At 34.2% G+C, this 23,577-nt stretch overlaps 1 protein-coding gene across 1 annotated transcript; it reads right to left on the reverse strand.

The window, feature by feature from the left end:
- Positions 1-4,256: 4,256 nt before the first annotated feature.
- On the reverse strand, positions 4,257-17,080 carry LOC131065289 (beta-hexosaminidase 2-like). The gene is made up of 4 exons (XM_057999754.2): positions 16,495-17,080; positions 9,527-9,629; positions 6,753-7,492; positions 4,257-5,256 (listed from the first exon to the last, which is right to left on the reverse strand). Exons 1-4 carry the CDS (start codon positions 17,078-17,080, stop codon positions 4,292-4,294), a joined length of 2,394 nt encoding a protein of 797 aa, XP_057855737.2. The 3' UTR covers positions 4,257-4,291.
- Between the last annotated feature and the right edge of the window lie 6,497 nt (positions 17,081-23,577).

The following is a 23,577-nucleotide window of genomic DNA, read 5'->3' on the forward strand; positions in this document are numbered from 1 at the left end:
TTCATAATATTTTATTAATAAAAATGCCACATAGTCCACACTATCATTAAAATATACTTACCTACCCCTTGAAGATTCAAGACCCTAGTTGAGTAGAACTCGTCTATGTGTTGTTACACATGTTATACATAAGAAATCATTCATAATATTTGATGACAATTGCATATGGGGAGGGATATCTAATTTTAGATACATGTAGAGAGGGAGATATAATGATAGGAACATAGTGGCTAAAAAAAACATATGGCAATAAATAACCATTGGGCTCAAATTAGAAATTGATTTATAAAAAGCATCATATACCACTTGAACATAAATTATTAACATAAAACCAACATGTAATTTGTATGTCCATCACCATATACAACCCATTCAACATAACCATCAAAGATGTATTACCGAGTCTAAACCACTAAAAACTATCAACATGACTTCCCTAATAGAAGAGTGATGATGTTCAACATGCATAACACATCATAGAATATTTTTATGAATTATAGAATCGTTTCTACAATGGGAGGATAAATATATGATAACTACCGCTAGTAGGGCATACTAAAATATGTTGGGAAAATGGTGTTGTACACCTTGCATAATTATTTTTCATTGTTTTATTATTTTATTATTGTGTGAGGTGGACATGAAATTATATTGTAATATCATATTGTGTTGTTGCACCTTGGAGTGCACCTAGATCGACGTACAACATATAGAGATTCCCTTGGAATATTCTTGTAACCACTTGATGAGTTGTATTGACACATCGGTATTATTATATTGTATTTATTTAATATTGGAGAATGTAATTGTGATGAAGTGCCCAATATTAAATGTGGGTCAAGGGTAGGTAGGAAAAATATTATATTTTATTATCACATGGTTTTGATGTAATACCACTTGGTGGTTTTCTGGGAGCTTGTGTTTATAAAAGCAACCACAAGGGTAGTTGTCTGGGTTAGCCAAGCGAGCATTTGCGAAGGAGGAAGCATGGCATGGGATGTGTAGATTCATACTTGGTCACATGGAGTGCTTGGTTATGGTTGGGTTTTTGAAGGCTTTCCATAGTTGTATTGTAATGGATGCATTGCTGATAATACATGGTGGATGATGCTTTTGGAGGCTAGGTTTTTCCAGGATATATCTTGTATCACATTTTCATAAGTATATTGTCTATTCTTTGCATGTGGCTTCTATGTGTTGATTTGATTGAAATATTAAATGGGTTATGTGGAAATTGTCATAAAGATGGCTGCAAGTTTCCTTAAAAGTAAACAAAGATTTGGACTTAATTATATTGTCGTCGATACATGATCAAGACCAACTTAAGAAACAAAGTTCATTGTGAATATAAAGTGGGAAGGAAAATAACAAAATTAAGCTTGGTAGAAGTGTACACAAAGAACAAAGATATAGAGGGGTCTAATTATGCATACAATAGTACATAAATGTTTTGATTAATAAAAAGCGAATTAGGCCCGTACCATTACATAACCTAAAAAGAGCTCCACTTAAGGCACACGAGAAGTGCACACCTAGCTAAAGACAAAATGATAAAAAATAAACAACAGAGAACCACCAAAAACTAAATTACGACCAGAGACAAAACCAACAACAAAAACCAAAATAGAACTAGCCAACTACCAAAGCCACAAAGAGATGAGCTATTGGCTAGAGGCATTGCCTTCTTGCCAATCCTTACATAAACCTAAAAATTTATTAGAAAAGGAGGATTTTTCATTAGAGTCCTTTGTAGTGTTTTGAGTACCAGAATTAGATTTGTTTATGAACATGGATGTAGGGAGCACCATCGAAGCAGAGGGGGATAAAACATGTCTCTTGCATTTGTATTTCATGCAGTCAATTTCTTCCTATATAGCTTTTAGAGAAGCCAAATTCTTCAAAACCATCTCCTGGCTTTGCTTAAACATCTCCTCAATTTTACTCTTAAGGATCTCCTAGTTTTTCTTCAATTCCAAAACAATCTTGTTTTCATCTTTTTGCGTTATCTTCTCACTAAGCTCCTTTAGCATCCCCTCAAATTTCTCCCAATTTTCTAACTTCTCAGCCATATTTCTTGCCACTTCCTAGATGAGATGATCCCTCTCTTCCATGGCCTAGTTATCTTCTCTCACCCCAACCTCTACCATTCCATCAAGTCTATTAATCTTCCTGATAGCTACGTCGAATTGTGATAAGAGTCATTTGATCACTAGGTCTTGCCACTCAAAATTATCCTCCAACTTTCATATCAGAGACTCCAAGGTAAGGGGGCCATCCTTGGAATCATGCTATTGATTAGGGAGAAAGAGGGAAACCTCCTATGAAGCCCAAGGGGACCAGTTGGATTTCAAATCATAAGAGGACTCAGAATACTAAACCTCTTCCTCTTCATTTGACTCCAACACCTCCACATCCTTAAGAGGTGGATTAGGAGAGGACTTATGCTTCGCTTCTCTAATGGGGTTAAAGCGAGTGGGGACAAGTCTAGGTTTGGAAGAAGACCCAATAGTAGGGTTGGGTTTTGACATAGGGGCCCCGGAAAGCTCAATCAATAAATTTGGGTCCAGTGGGAGGTCATAAGGATTTGACAGGGACCCACTAGTAGGTGTTAAAGCAAGGTAAAAATTATATAGTCTATGAATCAAACCTTGATGAAGGGGGAGGGAACTTTTAGCCTTAAGTCTTGCAACAGATTGGGACAATAAGGAACAAACCCAATAAGCAAAATTCATCTAAATACCATACCTCAGGTGATTTAACATCAGGAAAATATGGGTGTTAAATATTTTGAAATGACCATCCAAGGTGAATATTTTCATCAACAATAGGGCCGCATCCTTCCATATACCAAGAAACTCTTCCTAATTATACCTAGTTTGTAACCTAGAAACACCTTCACCCACCTTGAAGAATCACTTGAATTCCTATTTATAAGACCCCTTTGGCTTCTTAGGGAAGGTTATCCCATCTTACGAAAGCCCAGTAATGGCGACAATCAACTCTGGAGTGACTCTAAAGGTGACCTTTCCAATCTTCACCTCCCCCTTTTGCCAAGCTAGGGAAAAATTCTTTGAAAGCTCTAGGTCAAAACCTTGCATGCCTTCAACATAACTGTTCAAGTTCCCTTTTACTACTTTTTGACATAGCTTTGTATTGTTCTTGAATTTTTCACACAAATCAAGTTCTATTTGTATTAAATCCCCTCCCATCTCTATCATAAATGGATTCATAGGAAAAAATAGGTTGGTAGCGCAAAAACCAACAGTTTGCGCACAACACTTGCTAGAAAAGGGGAAAGTGACACTACTTCTTGAAAAGGACATTGGCCACCAAAGCAGAAAATGACTAGCCAAAAGGGTGGCGACGAAAATGTAAATGGCAAGTTTTGAATTATAACCCATCAGTAAACTTTATGTCTTCAAAGATCGCCGCATAAACTAAATTTGGAATATCATAGATATTCATCTAGATTTTTAAATTCTCACACTTCTAGTCCAAAGTAGCTTCATTTTTAAGGAGGATAGTGTTTCTTGAATCACCTTCTATTATGATTCGATTGTACCCTCTTTCATTGATAATAATGAGGCCGTAGTAAATAGTTGCCACCTCCGCAAAGCTCGACGTTTGTGTGCCTAAGTTGGCCACATAGGCCATATCAAAATTACCCTTGTGATCACGTACGACACCACCCCCACCTGCTTGACCTATATTTCCTTTTGACGAGCCATCAAAATTCAACTTCAGCCAACCACTATTGGGAGGGGCCCAAGAGTACATAAATATTGCGAGAGAACAATAAAAGAAATTAAATCAACCAATCATCATTTTGTAATAGGAAAACCCAAACAACATATTCTAAGCTTTGATTTGTTTAAGTGGCACATCTTAAATTACACTAGCTTCTGTCATAGAACCCATCTATTACAGTGATTTCAGATCAGTCACGTGAATAAATCAAAACTTAAAATGTGTTGTTTAAACCAAAAGCAGAAGCCTAAAATTGACACTTCTCAAATTGATTATCAATAAACGTGGGTTTAAAATGTGAACCAAAAAAAAGGCAAACCAGAAAAGATATCAACAACAATCAATACACAAGCAATTGGATTTCATTCACAACGAATTTTAAGTTTACGGAAACCAAATATTCCATAAATTAATTCAGCAGATCCACATTAGATGCATTGCCGCTCAAGCCCATCTACTCGAGATAGGCCATGTCGACCATTACACAAAGAAATGAAAATTCATGGGCGCATAATCATAAATTGAGAAGAGTGCACTGACAAGATCATTGATTCAAATTACACATTCCAGGATTCAAGAGGCACCACATTGGTTGCAGAGGCTCTGCGTTGATTCCCCTGCCCACCATACGATATCTCCACTGGTTCAATCTATCGATGGCTTCTGCGTATCTCTTTTGCCCACTTGAGTCTTTATTCCCCGACCACAGTATTTCCGCCATGGCAGAAGCTCTGGGCCAAAGTCGAGCATCTAAAACAGTTCCATCAGCCTGTTCAGACCAGAGGGCCACCTCTGCACCTAAAACAAGCTTGGCTTCCTCCTCACTCAGCCCATAAGTGATATCGTAGTCATAAATTCTTTGCCACGTCTTGAAGGGCGCACAATAAGAGCCACCGTTGCCTCCCGCATAGTTGAAAGGGCTCCCATCGTCGCTGACCTGCTTATCATAGCGACTATCATTACCCAGCCAGCCGCCATGCCCACAATCCAAGTAAAAGAAATCGGTAGAAGAAACGATGGTTCTGTATCCAGCTGCAGTAATAAGCTTTGTATTGTTGGGACCGTTGTTCCAGGATTGAAGAATGGTGGTCTCTTTGGGCAGAAGCTCGGGCCTCACCTTAATCTTTTCGTCCAGAAGAACATCCTCCCAGTATATTACAGTTTTATTGTGGGCTGTTATTAACGGGTAGGTTTCTTTCACGAATTTCTCCAGGACTTCGCTCAGGTTTCCTCCCCCACTAACAAATTTTTGGATATCAGAATTCGCCATCCAACAGCCTGGTATTATCTCGTCGTTGCCCGCGTGAAAGAAATTATCGGGGAACATGGAGGCCACGTCGTTTACAACGTTGTTGACGACTTTGTATGTGTTGGGGTGTAAGGGATTGAGATGGCCGGATCCAGGCTCAGAGGCCTTTCGGTCGTCCCAGCTTGTGCCGGCCTCCCACCAGAACAGATCGGAGCATGTCGTAATCTCTGGGTACGCCTTGGCCCACGACAATGTATGACCTGAAATCATTATAACATTCAAATCACAAGTTAACTTCACAATTTACAAAGAAATGCTTGGAGAAATGATAAACGTAAGAATTTCCTTGGAGAGATGCAGAATTTTACTTTGACCCTACAGGAGTGAGCGTATTCATAGATCATCTATAGTTTGCAAAAGCCCTCCAAAAGCCCTCCAGTTATAGGGGAATTGATTCAATTATCATTCATGTTTCATGTTTCATTAGATTTTGTTAAGGAAAAGTCTATTGAGAAATTATTTAATAGATTAATAGTTTTCATTACTATAATTAATTGCTGAAAGAAAGTTAATAATTAGAGGAATTATGCAATTTCATTGGTATCAATATAACTCAATTAATGAGACATTTGTACATAAGTATTAGATCACCTAAATTTTGTGTTGGTCAAAGTGAATGAATAACGGTACAATAGAAAATATGTATTGGATGTTAGCTTGAAATGGCAATTTTTTTAACCCTCGATGCATAACAAATCCCATCATATTTGTCATAACTACTTAGAAACCAAAACAATAGCTATAAGCACTTAAGTCACATATAAAGAGGAATAAAGAAAATTGTCAAAATCTAATATACTGTTTAGAAGCTTAGGGAGCTTGAAGTTAGCTATAATGACTATTGGTACCTTTACCCTAGAATTAAACTGCAGAAAATATATTAAAATTATAAGATAGAGAAATAGTTGAATATTATTAACAGATTAATCAATATATTATAGCTAATCTTTGATTTATGATATTAATATCAAGATTCAATTCTGTAGTTTTTTCAATCAAACCCACTGACCTATATTCTATGAATTGTGGTTTGTATGAATTTATCACTCACGAAACTGAATGATCTGTTTCATGTAGATGATATTCAATAAAATGAAGGATCAAGACATCACCACATATCACCCATCCTAATACTACTTGGTACTTGGAAGTGATTAACTATGAAATTTTATCAAGATCAAACATACTTGTTACCCATTAACTAATCTGAAATTAGTTCATTTATTGATAGCATTTAATTCGTTAAAAAAATAATGCTCCCACTCTAAGATTTTAATTGTAGTTCTGTTTGATTGCAGTTACCTTGTTCCACTTTGTTTAGACCGCTGAGGGCTAAATATTGAAAATAAATATGAATGCAATTTTCTGAATTAATATGAGGAAGTTTATTTTGCTATCTACGCATTTTTCCCAAATTTTGTGAAATCCCCTGATTTTGTCCAACAGCAGTAGTGAAGGTTTCAGCAGGTATCCATCGCATCAATCTTTTCACTTGCGTGTTGTGGGGAAAGCAAATAAAAGTTATCGATGCGAGAAAAGAAAAAACTGGATATTATTACCTTCCTCCGCCCAAGTTTTGATTTGTCACTAAAGAAAACTGGGGGAAAATCGCAAATAAAATGAAAATCCGACTGGAAAGAAGCTGTTAACAGAATTCTTTAAAAAACTGTGGGTAAACAGGCCAAAACTAACAAACCTGGAGTGTCTATTTCAGGAATCACACGGACGCCATAGTTTCGACCATATTCAACTATCTCACGCACGTCTTGGCTAGTATACGTCATTCCAGGGTACGATCCTTTGTGCGCCAAGGCCGGCTCCGAAGGCAACTCTAACGGAAAAGAATGCGAGTCAGTTATATGCCAGTGGAAAACATTGATCTTGTTGTAGCTCAAGGCCCTGATGCTCCGCAGAATGTCTGTAACAGGGTAAAAGTTCCTGCTCGTGTCCAGAACAATCCCTCTATGTGGGAAAAGCGGGTAATCCATGATCATCACAGGGCCGACGATGACACGAGAGTAGATCGACGTCGCGTTGTAACGGCGCACGATCTGCGAGAATGTCTCTAAGCCCCAAATGGCTCCCCATGGCGTCCGGGCTGATAGAGTGGCGACCGTTCCGTTGGCCGGAACGGTGAGATTGTATGACTCGTCCACGCCGTGCTGCAGGTCGGCATTGAGATCGAAGACCACCAAATTCAGTTTTTCCAACTGTGTAAAAGAGATGGGCGCTGGTTTTGCCCCAGTTCGTTCGATTGGGTACCATTGCTTTGACAAATTAACGGCTCGTTTGCAGCGGGAGACCGCATTTGAGAGGGTTTTGTGACTGGGAAACGCGATTTCAAAGTTGGAAGACAATGGAATGGAAAACAGAGGAGTGGTTCCCCATTCGACAGAGATTGGCTTTGGCCATACATAAACTTTTCCGTTCTCAGCAGGCACAGATGCAAAGAGAAATACAAAGACAGTGTAGAAGATGCTCATTTTGATGAAAGATCCGCACTGTGAGATGCTTTCGTTGTGTTTGATAATGGGGAATTTTATAGAGGTGGTGGAAGACGTTAGACTATGAAAGCTTCTGTCTTGCTGAATGGCGGATTGTACAAAGAGTGGGGAGTTTTGAAGTGTTAAATTGATTCCAACCGACAAAAGTTACGATATTATAGATAACTCAAGGATTCCCCTACAGATGTTGGACGCACAAGAATGTCAAAAACAAAGAGTACTTATTTAAATGGGCTTAATGTTCGGTTGCTTCAATGTCGATTCTCTGTTCTGGGGTAGATGCCATTCGCACTTTTCTAGGTAGCGATGGCAAACGTTGATCGAGAATCTATCGTTTTCAAGTTTGAAATACGTACGAATATGAACGACAAAAAGTTACAACTCACAATTATTGTTAGGAAGTGTCGTTGGTTAGTCTACAAGGGAATATAGACACATTAAATGAAAGAGAAAATTGACAATAATAATTAGTTTATCTAAATTTTATTATGATGTTGATTTTGATTTTTTATAATGGATTGATGTATATTTATGAAATATTAGATCTTAAAATTTGAATAGATATAGAAATTAGAGACTCAAGATAGAGACATTTTAATGTTCCGAAGTGAATTGTCTTTTGCAACCTAGTCTTATATTAGACTACTATATAACTTAGTCTAACAAATTGTTGTTGTCTAGAATAATTTTGGTTTTAATATAATTGTGAGTCTTTCATTTCATTTGTATAGTTTATTAATTTGCATCTTACTTAAATCAATTAAATACTTAAATATTTAAATAATTATTTTTCATAACATTAATCAAGTTAATTAATTTACTTTGTTTAATTCAACAAATGTACTCTTATGTGGGAAAATACTCAAATAGGGATTATAATTCGTGTTATTAATAATTAGTAATCATGAGGGACATATAGCTAATAGGCTTAGAATGATCTTTATTAATTTTGAAAATGAGTCATATTGAGTTCCGAGACATAAATTATGATATCCATGACACTATTACATCATTGACTAATATCAAATTACACAATTTCTTACTTGTACATGTCAAATTTTATTTTATTTTTCCAAGACACATACCAACTCTTACCTATAATCTATCAACTAATCACCCTTAAACATTACCTCATCCATAACCAATTCATATTTCATAGTCATGTTCACTATGAACTAGGTCACTTGATGAAATCCATCTACTTAAATTTTAAAACTTTCAATTAAAGGACAACCACTTAAGAAAGTAGGTATTTTCTTATTTGTTTGCAAAAATAAAATATAAACTATATATATATATATATATATATATATATATATATATATATATATATATATATATATATATATATATATATATATATATATATATATATATATATATATATATATATATATATATATATATATATATATATATATAGGTTTAATTAAACATCCAAAAATAATTAATAAATCAATTGTAAGATCATTTGATATGAGAGCATTTAAATCTATATTCTACATCTAATATATTGTAAAACTTCACTACGACATTAGATCTATATTTGCACTACATATGTGAAATGTTTGTATCATCTTATTTTTCCGTGTGATCTTAATTGATATAAATTGAAAACAGTTATCTAATCTATCATATTTTAAAGCAAAATATATTCATAAACAAAAGCATATTAATTCAAAAGTGTGTCAATAGAAAATCAAGCCAATCTACACAATTGCACCTGATCTAAAGCACTAGATTTTACCGTACAAAATATTCTCTGGTATTTAAATACAAATCCACAATAAATTTTTTATTTCAATTAATTACAAGATCAACTATTCATCTATATCTAATAAAATTAAATAAACTGAATCCAAACGACAAAACTGATGATATTATAGAGAATTCAATGCTTCATCTACAGATGTTGCAAGCACAAAATTGTCAAAAACGAAGACTGCTTATTTAAAATTCCATTCTCACTTTTCTTGGCAGGGATGACAAAAAAATGAGCAAGATTAGTTTGTTTACGGGTTTGAATGACGTATGAACATGAACAACAAAATGTAAAGAGTTGTATGTGACTACTTAGTGATTATAATTGAAGTATTGTTAGGAAGTGTAGTGGGTTTGTCAATAGGAAATATAGATATATAGTAATGTTATATTCAGAATAATGATTTTTTTAAGTTTTTTATTAAAATGAAATAATTGAATAGTATTTTTTAGTGTGAGATATTTTTTATAACTTTTTTTATCAATTAAATATTTATAATTATGTAATATTGAATTAATCAAAATATATAATATTATGAATGATGGAGACTGAATAACATTTTTTTAAGTTTTAGTGTGATGTTGATTTGGATATCTATAATAGATTGATGTATTGTTATGAAAGATTGGATCCTAAAATTTGGATAGATATAGAAATTAGTGATTCAAGATAGAGACACTTTAATGTTTCTTCTATTAAAGAGTGAATTGTTTAATCAAATTGTTGTAATCAATATGGAAAAATACTCAAAATAGTTTTTGGGGTCATGTAGTTGATGTGTATTGATCATGAGTGACATGTAGCTAATAGACTAAGAATAATATTTGTTCAATTGTGAAAATGATTTGAGTGTTAGGACACATCATTTATGATATTCATTACACTTTTACATCTTTGATTTATACCACTTTGCAATTTTCTCAAGTAAGAGACATAGAATGCAATTTTGTCTTATCAAGGCATAAACTAACTCCTACCTTGAATCCATCAACTTGTCACAACTAGACATTGCCTTATCCCTAACCAATCCACATTTTATAGTCATCTACAACTATAGATTAGCTCACTTGACCTTGATCAAGTCCATCTAATTTAAATTTTAATATTCCCAACTCTAGGGCAACCCCTTTAGAAAGCGGGTATTTGATTTTTTATTCGTATGTGTGCTGAAATATTGAAATATGAAATTATTGACATGTATTTATATACATTCCTAGCTTGTTATTAACATTTAGAAATAATAAAGAAATCAATTCCAAGATTATTTGGCACAAGCACATTTAAACCTATATTCTACATTTGGCCATTTTAAAACTTCATTATTATATTAGATCTACATCAACATTATATGTGTAGCATGTTTGTTGATCTTGTTCCTCCCTACAATCTTGATTGATATCAATACAAGACAATGACCCATTTTCTCATATTGAAGCAAGCTCTATCATGCTTTTACACACAACTATATCCAAATAAACATTAAATGAAATCATATTAATTGAAGATTTTATGCTGATAGAGGACCAACTATTATCATTTGTACTAGTCCACACAACATAGCCTTGTTTACAATACTATATTTCATTGCACAAGATATACTCTATTATTTGATTGCATATCCACAATAATAAACCAATATTTATTTAATTTGATGCCAACCAAATAATTACATTAATCAAGACACAAGACATCTTAATCTACAATACTAGATTTAATTGAATAAAGTATTTTCTATTATTGAATCGCAAATCTATAATAAAATATTGATTTCATTTTATTTGATTCAACCAAATTAGATTAATTGACACAACACATTGTAAAAAAAGAATATTTCGTACTATTGATCAAAAATCTATATCTAAATTTAATTTTGATTATTTTGTCACAACATATTAAAGAATTCTTTATCCAATAACAAGAGATGCAAAGCGTCAAGTTCCTACCAATAATTTTGTTAGTTTAGAGTAGAAAACAATAGAAAAAGCATTTACTTAAACGCAAAAATTTAGATTTATTATTAGTAATAAAATAATTTGAAATGTATTGTGAAATTGTAGATATTTGCATTAAAAGAGTTTAAGATGAACAAATAATTATTTAAAAATAATAAAGTAAAATATTTCTTATTATTTTAAATTTGAGTCTTTTGTAAATTCGTCTAGCAATATCAAAATACAGTAAAACCGTTCATAATTTTGACCATGATGTTATTTGTGCAACAAATCTTTGAATGGATAAGTAATAACTTCAAATAAACTATGAACCCAATTATAGAGATCCAAACATAACTAAAAGAAAACCTATAAAATGAGAAGACAATCAAGCTGAGGAAGTCTAAAGCATAGAAAAGGGAGAGAGAGATAGTGATAAAAAGGGGGAGAGATACAAATAGAAATGAGAGATAAAGAGATGGAAATATCACCTTGGCATGTAATGGGAATGTTGAAGAGGTGTGGTAATATCACCTGATCCTATTTGATTAAAATATTTTTTATAATAATAAAATTTATAGTAATATTCAATTAGAATCACAATCATAATATAATTGATTAAATTTTTTATAAATATTTTACAATCATTTTAAATTTTCAACCAAGAATTATTTTATGTTTATGTATTGCAAGTTTATATTATATTTTAATTTCATGACGTATGAACATGAAATTAAAATATAATATAAACTTATAGTTCAAATCTTAATAAAATAATATATTTTTATTAACTTATTATCAAATTTATTTTCTTAAATAATTTTAATTAATTTTATTATAGAGTTTATATATAATTTTATTATAATCTAAACAATTTTAATTTTATTGAACTATTTTTATTAAAATAAAAATTAACTTTTAATAAATATCCATTAAATTTATTATAAAAAATATTCATGAAAATATTTAAATTAAATTCATTCATTGAAGTGAAATCTTATCATATTAATAAATTTTAAATAAATAATAAACACTTTTATTCATGATATAATTATGACATAATATGAGGGCAAAAAGGGTAATCGAATTGCATGTAAATCCAAGAACCAAGTGATATTAATATATTAAATAAATTAACTATAACACGAACGAGCTATTCAATGCTTTTTCTATAACAAAAGTAGTCAAATATAATAAAAAGTATTAATAACAAAATATAAACATATTCAAATTTACCATTATAACATATATAACAAAATATTAGTTGTAGTATTGATGAGGTATCAACTAAAATAATTAAGAAAAAAAAATTGAAATATTTTTTATTAAATTAAGTGGGGAAGGGCCCCAATCTATTACAGATCTGTCACCAACTATCAAAAATTTGAACTAGAACAAAACCAATGACAAAAAAAGGAACTATTATTAAAGATTAATATTAAATCTATTAAGAGTTTTTACTACATTCCAAAGTAGGCCTAGAATCTAATGAACTACTAATCCTGAACAAAGTATCTAAACTTTTTACGAGGCAATAAAAGGGGTTTAGGAAAAATTACACAAGCCATGAACAACCCCTAGACCCATCATTACATTTATCAAAATTAAAAACCTTAGTAGCTAAAGTCATCTCCACAACCTCATTTAAATCTTGATTGCCACAACAATTAAAGTCATCTCCACAACAAGAGGTCTCCATTGAGGTCTTTAAGAGGTAGTTTATGCAGTAGGAGCCTCTAGGCAAAAAATTTCTTCTTTGGCTCAGTCGGGGAAGACCAGAATCTTGAGAGGGCAGAGCACCAGTGCAAGGAGTCCCAGGAAAGGTTCCAGGAGCAGTTAAGGTGGTCAAGGATATCTCCAGAATCAGCAAGGGCAAAGTAGATCATTTTGGCTTTGATTCGCAAGAGGGGGGAGCCATCTAACCAATAGAGGGAGGTTAAGGGGGGGGAGGCAGGGGAAGGAGCAGGTAGGATGGGGGCCAGTGCAGATTTAAGGACAGAGTAGGTTCTGGCCTAGGAGAGGGGGAGGTTGAATTTAGAGCTAAGAGATTCCCAAGAGATCAAGGTGCCATCCTTCATAATGTGTTCAAATGAGACTAGCCCCAGGTTGTGCCATTTTAGGGAAGAGCATCCTTGAAGATAGGCAAGTTGTTTTCCATTATGTAGAACATTCCACCAAATAAACCTTTCCAGATTAAGGGTTCCTTCCTTATCTGCTATGTCTTTATTGCTAATAAATTGCCTAACATGGTTCCAGGCTTTCCATATTGATTTGAAGACTTCTGACCCTGCAAGGGAGACCTCGAAACTCCCAACAATCGGATCAATGATGGGTAGGTTCTTCCATTTTTTACCTAATTTTGGGGTGGAGCATTGAATATTGTTTCTAATAAGCACTTTCCAGGGTTTGTTATCATCAATTTCTTTACAAATCCATTTGGTTGCCAGGGCAATTCCTTGAAGTTTGAGGTCTTTGAGGCCAATACCTCCCTGAGTCTTAGATTTGATACACCAATCCCATTTAACTGCATGTTGTTTCTTTTTTCCTTTTCCATCTGACCAGAGGAAGTTCCTGATCTATTTTTGAATGTAGTTGAACTAATAATTGCTGAATAACCAGGCTCGGGAGCAATATATATTATAGGAAGATAGCAGTTTTTGGCAAACCTGATAGTGACTTGCCAAGGAAAGGAAGTTCCGTTTCCACTTGGTGAGTTTCTTATCAACCTTATTTTTGAACCATTCCCACATTTCTTTCAAGTTCGGAGAGATAGAGAAAGGGATTCCTAGGTATCTAATGATTATATCCGGGCCTCCCCACTTTAGGTCAAACTTAGACAGCAAGATAGGAGGGGCATCAGACCATCCTAACATGGTAGATTTGTAGAGGGCAATTATACTGCCTGATGCTTTGCAGAATATCTCTATATTGTGAAGCAGGTGTGATAGATTCTCCTCTTCTAGGGAGAAGATAATAGCTGTGTCATCTGCAAACTGTATATTGATGACTTCTTCTTTGTTAGGGAGTCTTATTCCTTTAACCTTAGGAGATACGCTGCAGTCTTTTAGTATGTAGTGCATAGCATCCGCAGCCAGGACAAACAGGGTCGGGGCAAGAGCGCACCCCTGCCTAATTGATCTGGATAGAATGATGTTATCAGATTTTAGTCCGTTTACTTCCACAACTGCATTGGCATCAGTAAGAAGTGTCTGAACAATCCTGCAAAAGGAGTCTGGGAAGCCCAGATTGTCTAGCATCTGTGTAATGAATCCCCATTCTATCCCATCGTATGCCTTCTCGAAGTCTATTAATAACATAGCCCCATTCTGACCGGAGGCTTTGGCCCAATCTAGAGATTCCTAGCAGGTCACCAAGTTCTCAAGGATAAACCTGCCTTTCACAAAACCTGTTTGGGTAGGGCTGATAATCTTAGGTAGTATTTTGATTAACTTGTTTGCTACTACTTTAGCTAATATTTTGTAAGATACATTTAGTAGCGTGATAGGCCTCCAATTCTTGACCAAAGTCTTGTCTCCCTCTTTAGGGATGAGTTTGATAAGCCCTTGATTGATCTCTTTACCAAGAGTTCCTTTGGAAATAGCCTCCAAATATAGGGCATGGAGGTCATCCACAATCAATTTCATATTTTTCTTATAGAACTCCACTGGGAATCCATCTGGACCAGGGGACCGGTCGTTGCCCATAGAGGAGATAGCCTTGACTATTTCTTCTTTTGAAATAGAGCTTCCCAAAACCTCATAGTCTTCCTCATTAATTTTGGTTGGGGTTAATTGCTTAACAAGGACTCTAGCTTGTTTGTGTTCTTCACTTACTTCCTCTGACGCGAAAAGCTTCTAATAATAGAGGGAGAAGCATTGCAGGATCTCCTGGGAGTCTGTGATGTGAGTATTATTGTCCCATATAGTGTTGATGTTGACTTTAGCCTCTTTAACTTTGAGCATGTGAAAAAAGAATTTGGAGCCCTTGTCCCCCGAGTCCAGCCAATTTAGTTTGGCCTTGGTTTTCAACCCTTTAATTTTCTGGTTCTAAAACTTCCTGAGTTGGTCTTTGCTTGTCATTAGAGTGCAGGTGAGGTTGTCATCATTCGGAGAGTTTTGAAGATTCATTTTTGCATTACATAGATCCTCTTGGAGAAGTCTTTCAACCCTCCTGGCATCCTTGGCCTTTTTTTCCCCACTATTTGATAAAGTATGGTCCATGTTTTAATGTTTGCATTCCAGGCATCAAGATAGGATGGCTGGACCCTATCCTTTTTGTTAAATAGTCTGATAAAGTCTAGGGCAGAGCAAAGGTCTTCATCTTCCAGAAGCCTAGTGTTTAGGATAAATGAAGAGGCCCTTGAGGAGGAGGGGGGGCCACTGGGGACATGTCAATTCCCATAATTATCGGGTGGTGATCAGATAGGGTGTATGGGGAAACAACATAGTGGTCACCACAGGGGCCTTTGTTTATCACAAAGTGGGCTTTGTTGAGGTAGAATCTGTCCAACCTGCAATATATCCTTTTATTCACTTGTTGATAGTTGCACCAGGTGAACCATATAGTGTTCAAATTGTCTTTCTTCCCCGCAATAGGGTCAAACAAGTGTAGTTTATTGATCATTCTATCCCATTGAAGCCTTTCTATTCCTTTCCACTCAAATTTATTGCCTCCTTTTTTATCACTAGGAGATTCCATCATATTGAAGTCTCCCCCAATAATCCAAGCGATATCCTCTAGAGTTGCTAGCCAGTTCCAAAGTTCACCTCTTTCCCTGTAGTCATTCGGAGCATATATAGAGCAAATTCCAAATTTCTGGTTCCCCATTTGAATGGAGACCCATATACCTCTAGCACAGGGGGATTGACCCCAATTAACTAGATTGATGGCCCATTTAGGGCTAAGGAGAATGGCTGATCCACCTTTTCCTTTGGTATGGTTAGTGTAAAAAGAGGTGGCCTCCCTCCAGATACATTTTAGACCAATTTGCAGTGTGAAACCCACTGCCTTTAGCTCCTGCAAGAGGAGACAGTCCATGTTCTTATGTGCATTGAGAAACCTGTTTATGATGTATTTCCTATCAGGGGCCTCCACACCTTTGATGTTCCAAGAAATAATCTTCAACATGATTCACTTAGTTGGGGAGGTTCAGATTAGGATTTAAACCCCTCAAAACATTTGGGCCAGTCCTCTTTGTTTGTTATATTGCTAGCATCAATGCAATAGAAGAGGAGGGTCTACCTCTCTTTTTCCTTGCCTCTGAGATTTGTTCAGGGCCTAGAGATTCCTTCCTGTTAGCACTATCCTTGTTTTTCTTAAGAGATCTCTTTCTCCTAGATTTTCTGTATTTAACCACTGTAAATTCATCTTGAGGGATTGTCAATCCTTGTTCGAAGTTGGCTTCCATTGGATTGAAGGGGCCTGAGCCGAGTTCCACAGGTTGATCGGTGGCTACCTCAGCCTTCAGGGCACTAATAGGGGTGCAAGCCGAGTAGGGGACACCACTAGCATGGTCTCCCCTAGAATCCTGCAACTTACCCAACTCATCTAGAGGGGTTGCCGGTACCTCCTCCAGAGTAGGATCATCCCCAACTCCTTGCCGGGTAAGGGGATCCTCAGTATTGAGACCATTATGTTCTTTGTAAGAGGAAAGTTCAGGGTCCAGGGCCGAGGCCCTACTAATGGTGTCAGTCATATCAGGAGCACCTCTATCAAAGTCATCAAGGTCAGGTAGGTGGCACTGAGAGGCCTCAATTTCCATTTTCTGCTTGAGGAGGTTTAGTTCAAGAATCTTCCTAGCTTCCGCTACTTTTCTCAGGTTCTCCATCACTAGTTGTTGAGCATTAAGGGTCCTTGGGTTAGAGGGGTCGGACGGGGTATCAACTGTTCCAAAGGGGGTAAGGGGGGAGGCTGAGCAACAACGAGGGCCTCTTTGATAGCATTGCGGTAATTTGAGATGGAATTAGCCATCGAGGAGGTTGGAGAGGCAGGGGGAGGGGTGTGGGGGGGCGGCGAGGTGGGGGGAAAGGAAGTTGGTGGGGGGATGGCGAGGAAGGGGAATGAGGGGGGGGGGGGCGAGGGCAGGTTCAGAGGGCACTACTTTAGCTACAGGGGGGGACCGGAGGCCCTAGTTTTGGACCTTGAATTTTTGCTCGAAAGTAACGAACATTTGCTTTTAAAGTGGCCACTAACTTTACAAAAGTGACAGGCATCTATTCCTCCCATGTATTCAATCGGACAATAGTCGGTCTTATTGTGGAGACAAATAGCAATCTCTGCAGGGTAAACCATGCCTGGTTTTAATGCAATGAGTATTCTAGCATCGAGATGAGGGAGAACCGAAGGGGAAGAGTCTATTTTTACAATTTTCCCCAATGGTTCCACAATTTTGTCAACACAGGACCAAAGGAAAGCTGGAATATTTTTTATGGTAATCCACTTTGGGCAAGAAAGGGCAAGAATTTCATCATTGCAGGCTTCAGGGTCCCATCTAACCGCCCTAAACGACGAATTTCCTATTGAAAAAAAACATAGCGTCATTATCAAATTGGTTTAAAAGGGTTTATTATTTATTAGGTGCAAAAATGGGAGCTTTGGAATACGGTATGGGCATCCATGGATAAACAATGTAGTAATTTTATCACTACAATTGACATGGTAGACATATGCAAAATGTGTAAGCTTAAACAAGGCACGTGAACTGTTTCACGGAATGCCTCAAAGAAATATTTTCTTATGGAACACCATGTTAACATGATATGAAGAAATTGGATTTTTTTTAAAATGCTTTAGAAATTTTCAATAAAATGCTATTGGCAGGTCTAAAGTTTAGACGTCGAAATTAGTTGCATGTGATCTATGCTGGCATTTGGCATTACCCATGATTAAATTTAGGGATAACTCGCAAGATTTAAAGCTTATTACTGTTCTTTTACATCACTTTTTTGTTTTTTTTTAATGTGGAAGAAAACTATTATCTACCATTTATTAATCAGCTCTTTAAATTTTCAGCTTAGATATAAACTATGGGGTCTTTTAATATAATTTCAGAAGGTTGTTTCATTCATTTTATTATATACTCTTCATTAATTAGTCATTTGATTATATATTTTTCATTGGTAGTTTTAAATCATATTTATATAATTTGATTGTTTTTATTTGTTTCTATTTTTATTTATTTTTTAAAACTTCTTTTTATTTGTACAAAAATAATTATAAATGTCATTCACATGCAATTGTGTATTTGTTATTTTATTTTTTGTACAACTTATTCTTTTTAAAAATAATTGACAGATTATTTTTAGTGACCACCTATAACATTGAAAAATCAGCTACCAAAATTTAAACAAAACGAGTCATTAATTAAATATAAATTGATAAATCATAATTTATGCTATATGTTTTACCCTTAATTTTATGGAATGACTTTATCGGTCTCAAAAAAAATTGAACAATTGAATATACACACAATCTATTCCGAAAGCAGAATGTCTATTATTTGAATATAAGTTTTGGTTTAGCTTTGTCATACACTAGAATCATCTAGATAAATGCTAGCTATTGGATATCATAATGAGTGGTTTGAAGGAGACATGTGGCCAAAAGTAAAAGAAATAGTCTCTTAACTTTTGGGCTTCTCAATAGAGCATCTCATACTTTCTAAGTGGTTTGTTATGAATACTATTTATTCCCAAAGATCAAAGGATTTCTTAAATATTGATTAGCTTGGTTATTTTAATTATATGCTTCACTTGATAATTACTTTTGAACTATCACATAGAATTTGGGGTTTCAGCTAACTTATTTAACCTTTCAATTTTAATTTTCAAGAATGACAATGTCAAATATTTAGATAATTCATTATTAATACATGCAATGCTTTAGTTGATCTAGAATAAAATAAATTATTACAATAATCTAGGATATTTCCCTCCCATTGCCATGAGATTTCTATGAAATTTGAACTTAAACAAATTTCTACTAAAATAAAATAATCTTTCAAAAAATTATCTTCCTTCTAAAGACCTATCATGAAGAGGGAATGATTATTAACTTGAGATTTCTATGAAGTTTGAACTTCTACTAAAATATAATAATTTTTAAATATTCTCTTCCTTCTAAAGACTTATCGTCAAGAGGGAATCATTGTTAACAAAATCATACGACATTTGGATTGAAGTTATTCTTGGGTATAGCCTGAAATAAATATTGTTTTTATGCATGGGAGAATTAAACTTAAGAACATAAATAGTAATAACTAAGTACTAGCTTGAATTATCTAGGCTTGCATTAGGGATAATAGGAGAAGTATAGATGTGTTTCTAGGAGAATTTTTTGAAGTAATTTGTAAGGGGATGACAATAGATTAATACTTTTAAAATATAGAATATTTTGAAATACAAGAAAAATTTAAATATTTATATTATAACATTATTAAGCCATTCATCATAGATATTATATAATTTAATTAAAAAACATTAGAATTGAATTGGTATTTTATAGGAGATTTGACAAATAAATTAAAAAATGTTATTATTATTGTTATTAATATGCATATATTATATAAAAACTATAACAAATGCATATAGGCTACAAATTTTGTCCAAGGGGTTGAGCTTAGTTGGTTAAAGCATTGAGTTCTCAATGTGGAGACCCAAGTTCAACTCCCATGAGAGACACCTTTGTGTAGAATTCTAAGTTGTGACTCCTGGTCTTCCGTTGTTGTTTAAAAGTGGATTTCTAAGTTGTGACCCTTGGTCTTCCAATTGTTGTTTCTAGTTTGGTGCTCGAAAGGAGCTAGTATTTGTAATAAGTTTGCTCGAAAGGAGCTGGTATTTGTAATAAGTTTGCAACGTGGATGCTCGAATGAGCAAAAAATGAGCTTTGTGATTCTATGATACTTAATACAAAAAAGGCTACAAATTTTAACTACAAATGATAAAATATAGAGAATATGCAGTTATCCATAACCAACATCTACTTGGTTTGAATTAAAATTTGAGTTTAATTTTGAGTCACTCCTACTATGAGAAGTTTCTTCTTCCATTAGAATGGCAACCGATATTTTTTTGTGCTTTCTCAACAACCTATATGCTATTTGAAGAATTAACATCTGAATGTGTCACCAGAGTCTAGAATTACTTAAATCTCTTTATTTTGTAGTTGTGAGACATTGTGAGTGATCACCAACTGCTTTGATCATTAAGAGGTAAAGGTTGTTCCTCTTGATTGATTGAATGAATTTACATGTGGACCAATTCTTCTTTGCAAAAAAATAATTGGCAACCTACGAAAGGAGGCTAAAGGAAAGCACCCTTAGCTCAAGTGCATCCTACCCATTTGAAATTCACCATTTAATAGTGTCAACTTAAGCTAATGCACGACTTTATCCATCATTACTTTAGTTTGTTTAAGGTTGGATTACGAAGAATGAGGAAGGCTAGCCGATGTGTTAATAGAGTTGACTCCTCATTAGTATACTTTTTTCATAGGGAATTCATTAGACTTTCTTTCACTTCTTCCCCATGAGATGGATTCACTTTCCCAATCCTTCCTACATATTATTTGAGAGTTAGATCATAGGTTGTCATATGAAGTGTGGTGTTCAAAATGTTCCATCATTGTATCGCAATGGGCCTAACATTCTCATCAAATCTCAAAGTAGGATCACTACTATGAATGCCTTTCTTTTTTGTTCAAGCATGCTATCAAGTATCTTATAAATATCTCAAACGCTTGAAGAGTCTATTTTAACATATCTTATGGTTCATGCAATAGGTGACATAAAGGAGAAATCCTATTTATAAGTGCAAAAAAGTTACAAAAAATATAATTTAAAATAAGGATTAAGGCCCAAATGTTAAAGAATGGGTTCTATTACAAATTTAAGGAAAATAATTTTATGATTTGAAGTTGTAGACGTATAAATATGACCACCTTATTAAATAAATATTTAATATTTATTTAAACCACATCCCCCTATTAATTAAATTGTATTTAATTAATTCATCCATTTTTCATCTATTTGATTAAATAAATTATTTAATTTATTTAATTAAATTCATCTAACCTATTTCTAGTATTTAATTAAATAAATCACTTTATTTAATTAAATCCCCTTTCTCTATTTTAATTAAATTTACATTTAATTCAATTGATCCTTGCATATAAATAAATCAAATTTATTTATAAAATCCTCTCACTTGCATTGATGCAAGTTGCATCTATTTTGGTTGAAATAAAACATTTTTATTTCAATTAAAATCTTGTTTCTCCCACTTGCCCCCTTCCTACATTTCCCACTTGCCTCCTAAGAATTCTTCTAGAACCTCTCTAATCTTAGTCAATTAGCCTTATTTCATCCAATCATATCATTTCCCTAAATTTGAGGAGATCACTTCTCAAGTTTGGAAGAAAGTCTTCTAAATGCAATAAAGACTCTATTTCTTCAACAAGTTAACTTGTTGAGTTCCCCAAATTTGTAAGGACTCTTACAAATTTGTCCCCAAATTCCTATTAACCATTAATGGTTAGTCCAACCTTCCGTCATGGTTAGAGACTTTCTCTCTAACTTAACTCTCATCTAACTTAGGGCTCTCATCAAATCACTCATGGCTTTGACCCTAATTATCCCATCTAACCCTTGCACAAGAGTTTATCCCTTGGGTAAAAGCATTATCCAATGGATGACCCTAACCTAACCCTCACCCAATATCCTAAGGTGACCTTCATGTCTTCTCAGGCATGTAGTACCTCTTGTATCTCCTCTCAAGTCATCGCTTGTTGACAATTGTCACCATTTCATTGGTGAAAATTGTAAACATGGATTGAGTGACTTTCAATCCTAGTCATTGTTAATATTATTCAATCTTAACCATCCATTTCCCTATTTCCTCTATAAATAGAGCCCACATTATTCATTCTGCATATCCAAGTTTTATGCATCTACATTATAATCTAATTATATCAAGCATTTTAGCCTCTCTTTGTTATAATATCAATGTAGCATTTAGAAGCATTTCATACCATAACATATCCATGTTATTATATCATGTTAGGATAGTTTGTTAATATCTTTATCATATCATTATCTTCATCCTAGCTTAAATATCATAGTTTGAACATATCATTTAGATCTTAGAATGCATGCATGCATATAGATCACAATATCACTCGTTCTTGGAGTTGTCATTCCTAAAGTAATTTTCTCAATGATATGAGATAAAAACATTGGCTTTATGGATCCTATGAGATAGAGAACAATGATACATATCTTGAGAAGTTAAACTAGTTTAAGTTAGTTAATCCTTGTACTCAAAAGTTTCATTGGTATGTTGGTCTTTTGATCTCAATGTTGATATTCTGATCACCACAGATTCCAGCACATAGAAGCATTAATAAGTTCACTTTAAATTATTAATAAAATTAATAATTTCTTATTTCATTGTAGAGATTTGCAATCATCATCAACAATATTTTTTTTACACGTATTCATCATGGTGTGCCAACCTCTAGCTATCAACCCCAATTTTAATTGACCACTATAAATTAAAGAGGCTCTTCCACCTCATCTAAATAGTATGCTCATATATTTACATTTGACAATTTTTCTAGAACACACAAGAATGTGTTGGCAAAAGAAAAATAAATTGATAGTGGAAATTTGGATGGTGTAAGGGCAATCCTACATCACCAATAATATTTTAATATAATTTTTCTAAAGTTTTTGTTGAATAAAGTTGTAGGATGAATATATTTCTAATGAAAGGCCAATATTTGGTAAATATTGTGGCCATAGTTTGAGGGAAAGTTTAAATAGGTGATTCAAATTTGAATTTGGCATATTCTACTTCAAACCTATAATATTCCTTTTTGGGTGTAATATTATAGGAGATATCATTTGTTACTACTCATAATTTCCATCCTAAATGATAGCTATTCAAATTGGTGCCAAGAGTAATTTTTGGGTCTCTTTCTATTGTGGAGGTCCGGGTGAGTGGAGGAGAAGGCCTTGTTGATAGATATTATCAATTGCTAGGTTTAGAGGTGGAGATGGCAAGACATCTAATGACATTAAATTCAATTTCTAAAGTGAGAATATGTTGTCCTTTTGGTTTTGGAAGTAACAAATCATTTAAAATATCCTATTGTTGATTTTACGGAAGGCCATTTAAATAACTCAAGGAGGAGAAGCAAATTTCTAGGGAAGAAGACCAATTTCCACGAGAGAATTTGTGGTAGCTCTTAAAATCAATGCCGCGATTTGTTGCCAAAGTGGAATCCAAATGAATGTGGAAATAAGAAGTCAGATGCAATGCACTAACT

The sequence above is a fragment of the Cryptomeria japonica genome, chromosome 1 (assembly GCF_030272615.1).
Source record: "Cryptomeria japonica chromosome 1, Sugi_1.0, whole genome shotgun sequence".
Classification (NCBI taxonomy): Eukaryota; Viridiplantae; Streptophyta; class Pinopsida; order Cupressales; family Cupressaceae; genus Cryptomeria; species Cryptomeria japonica.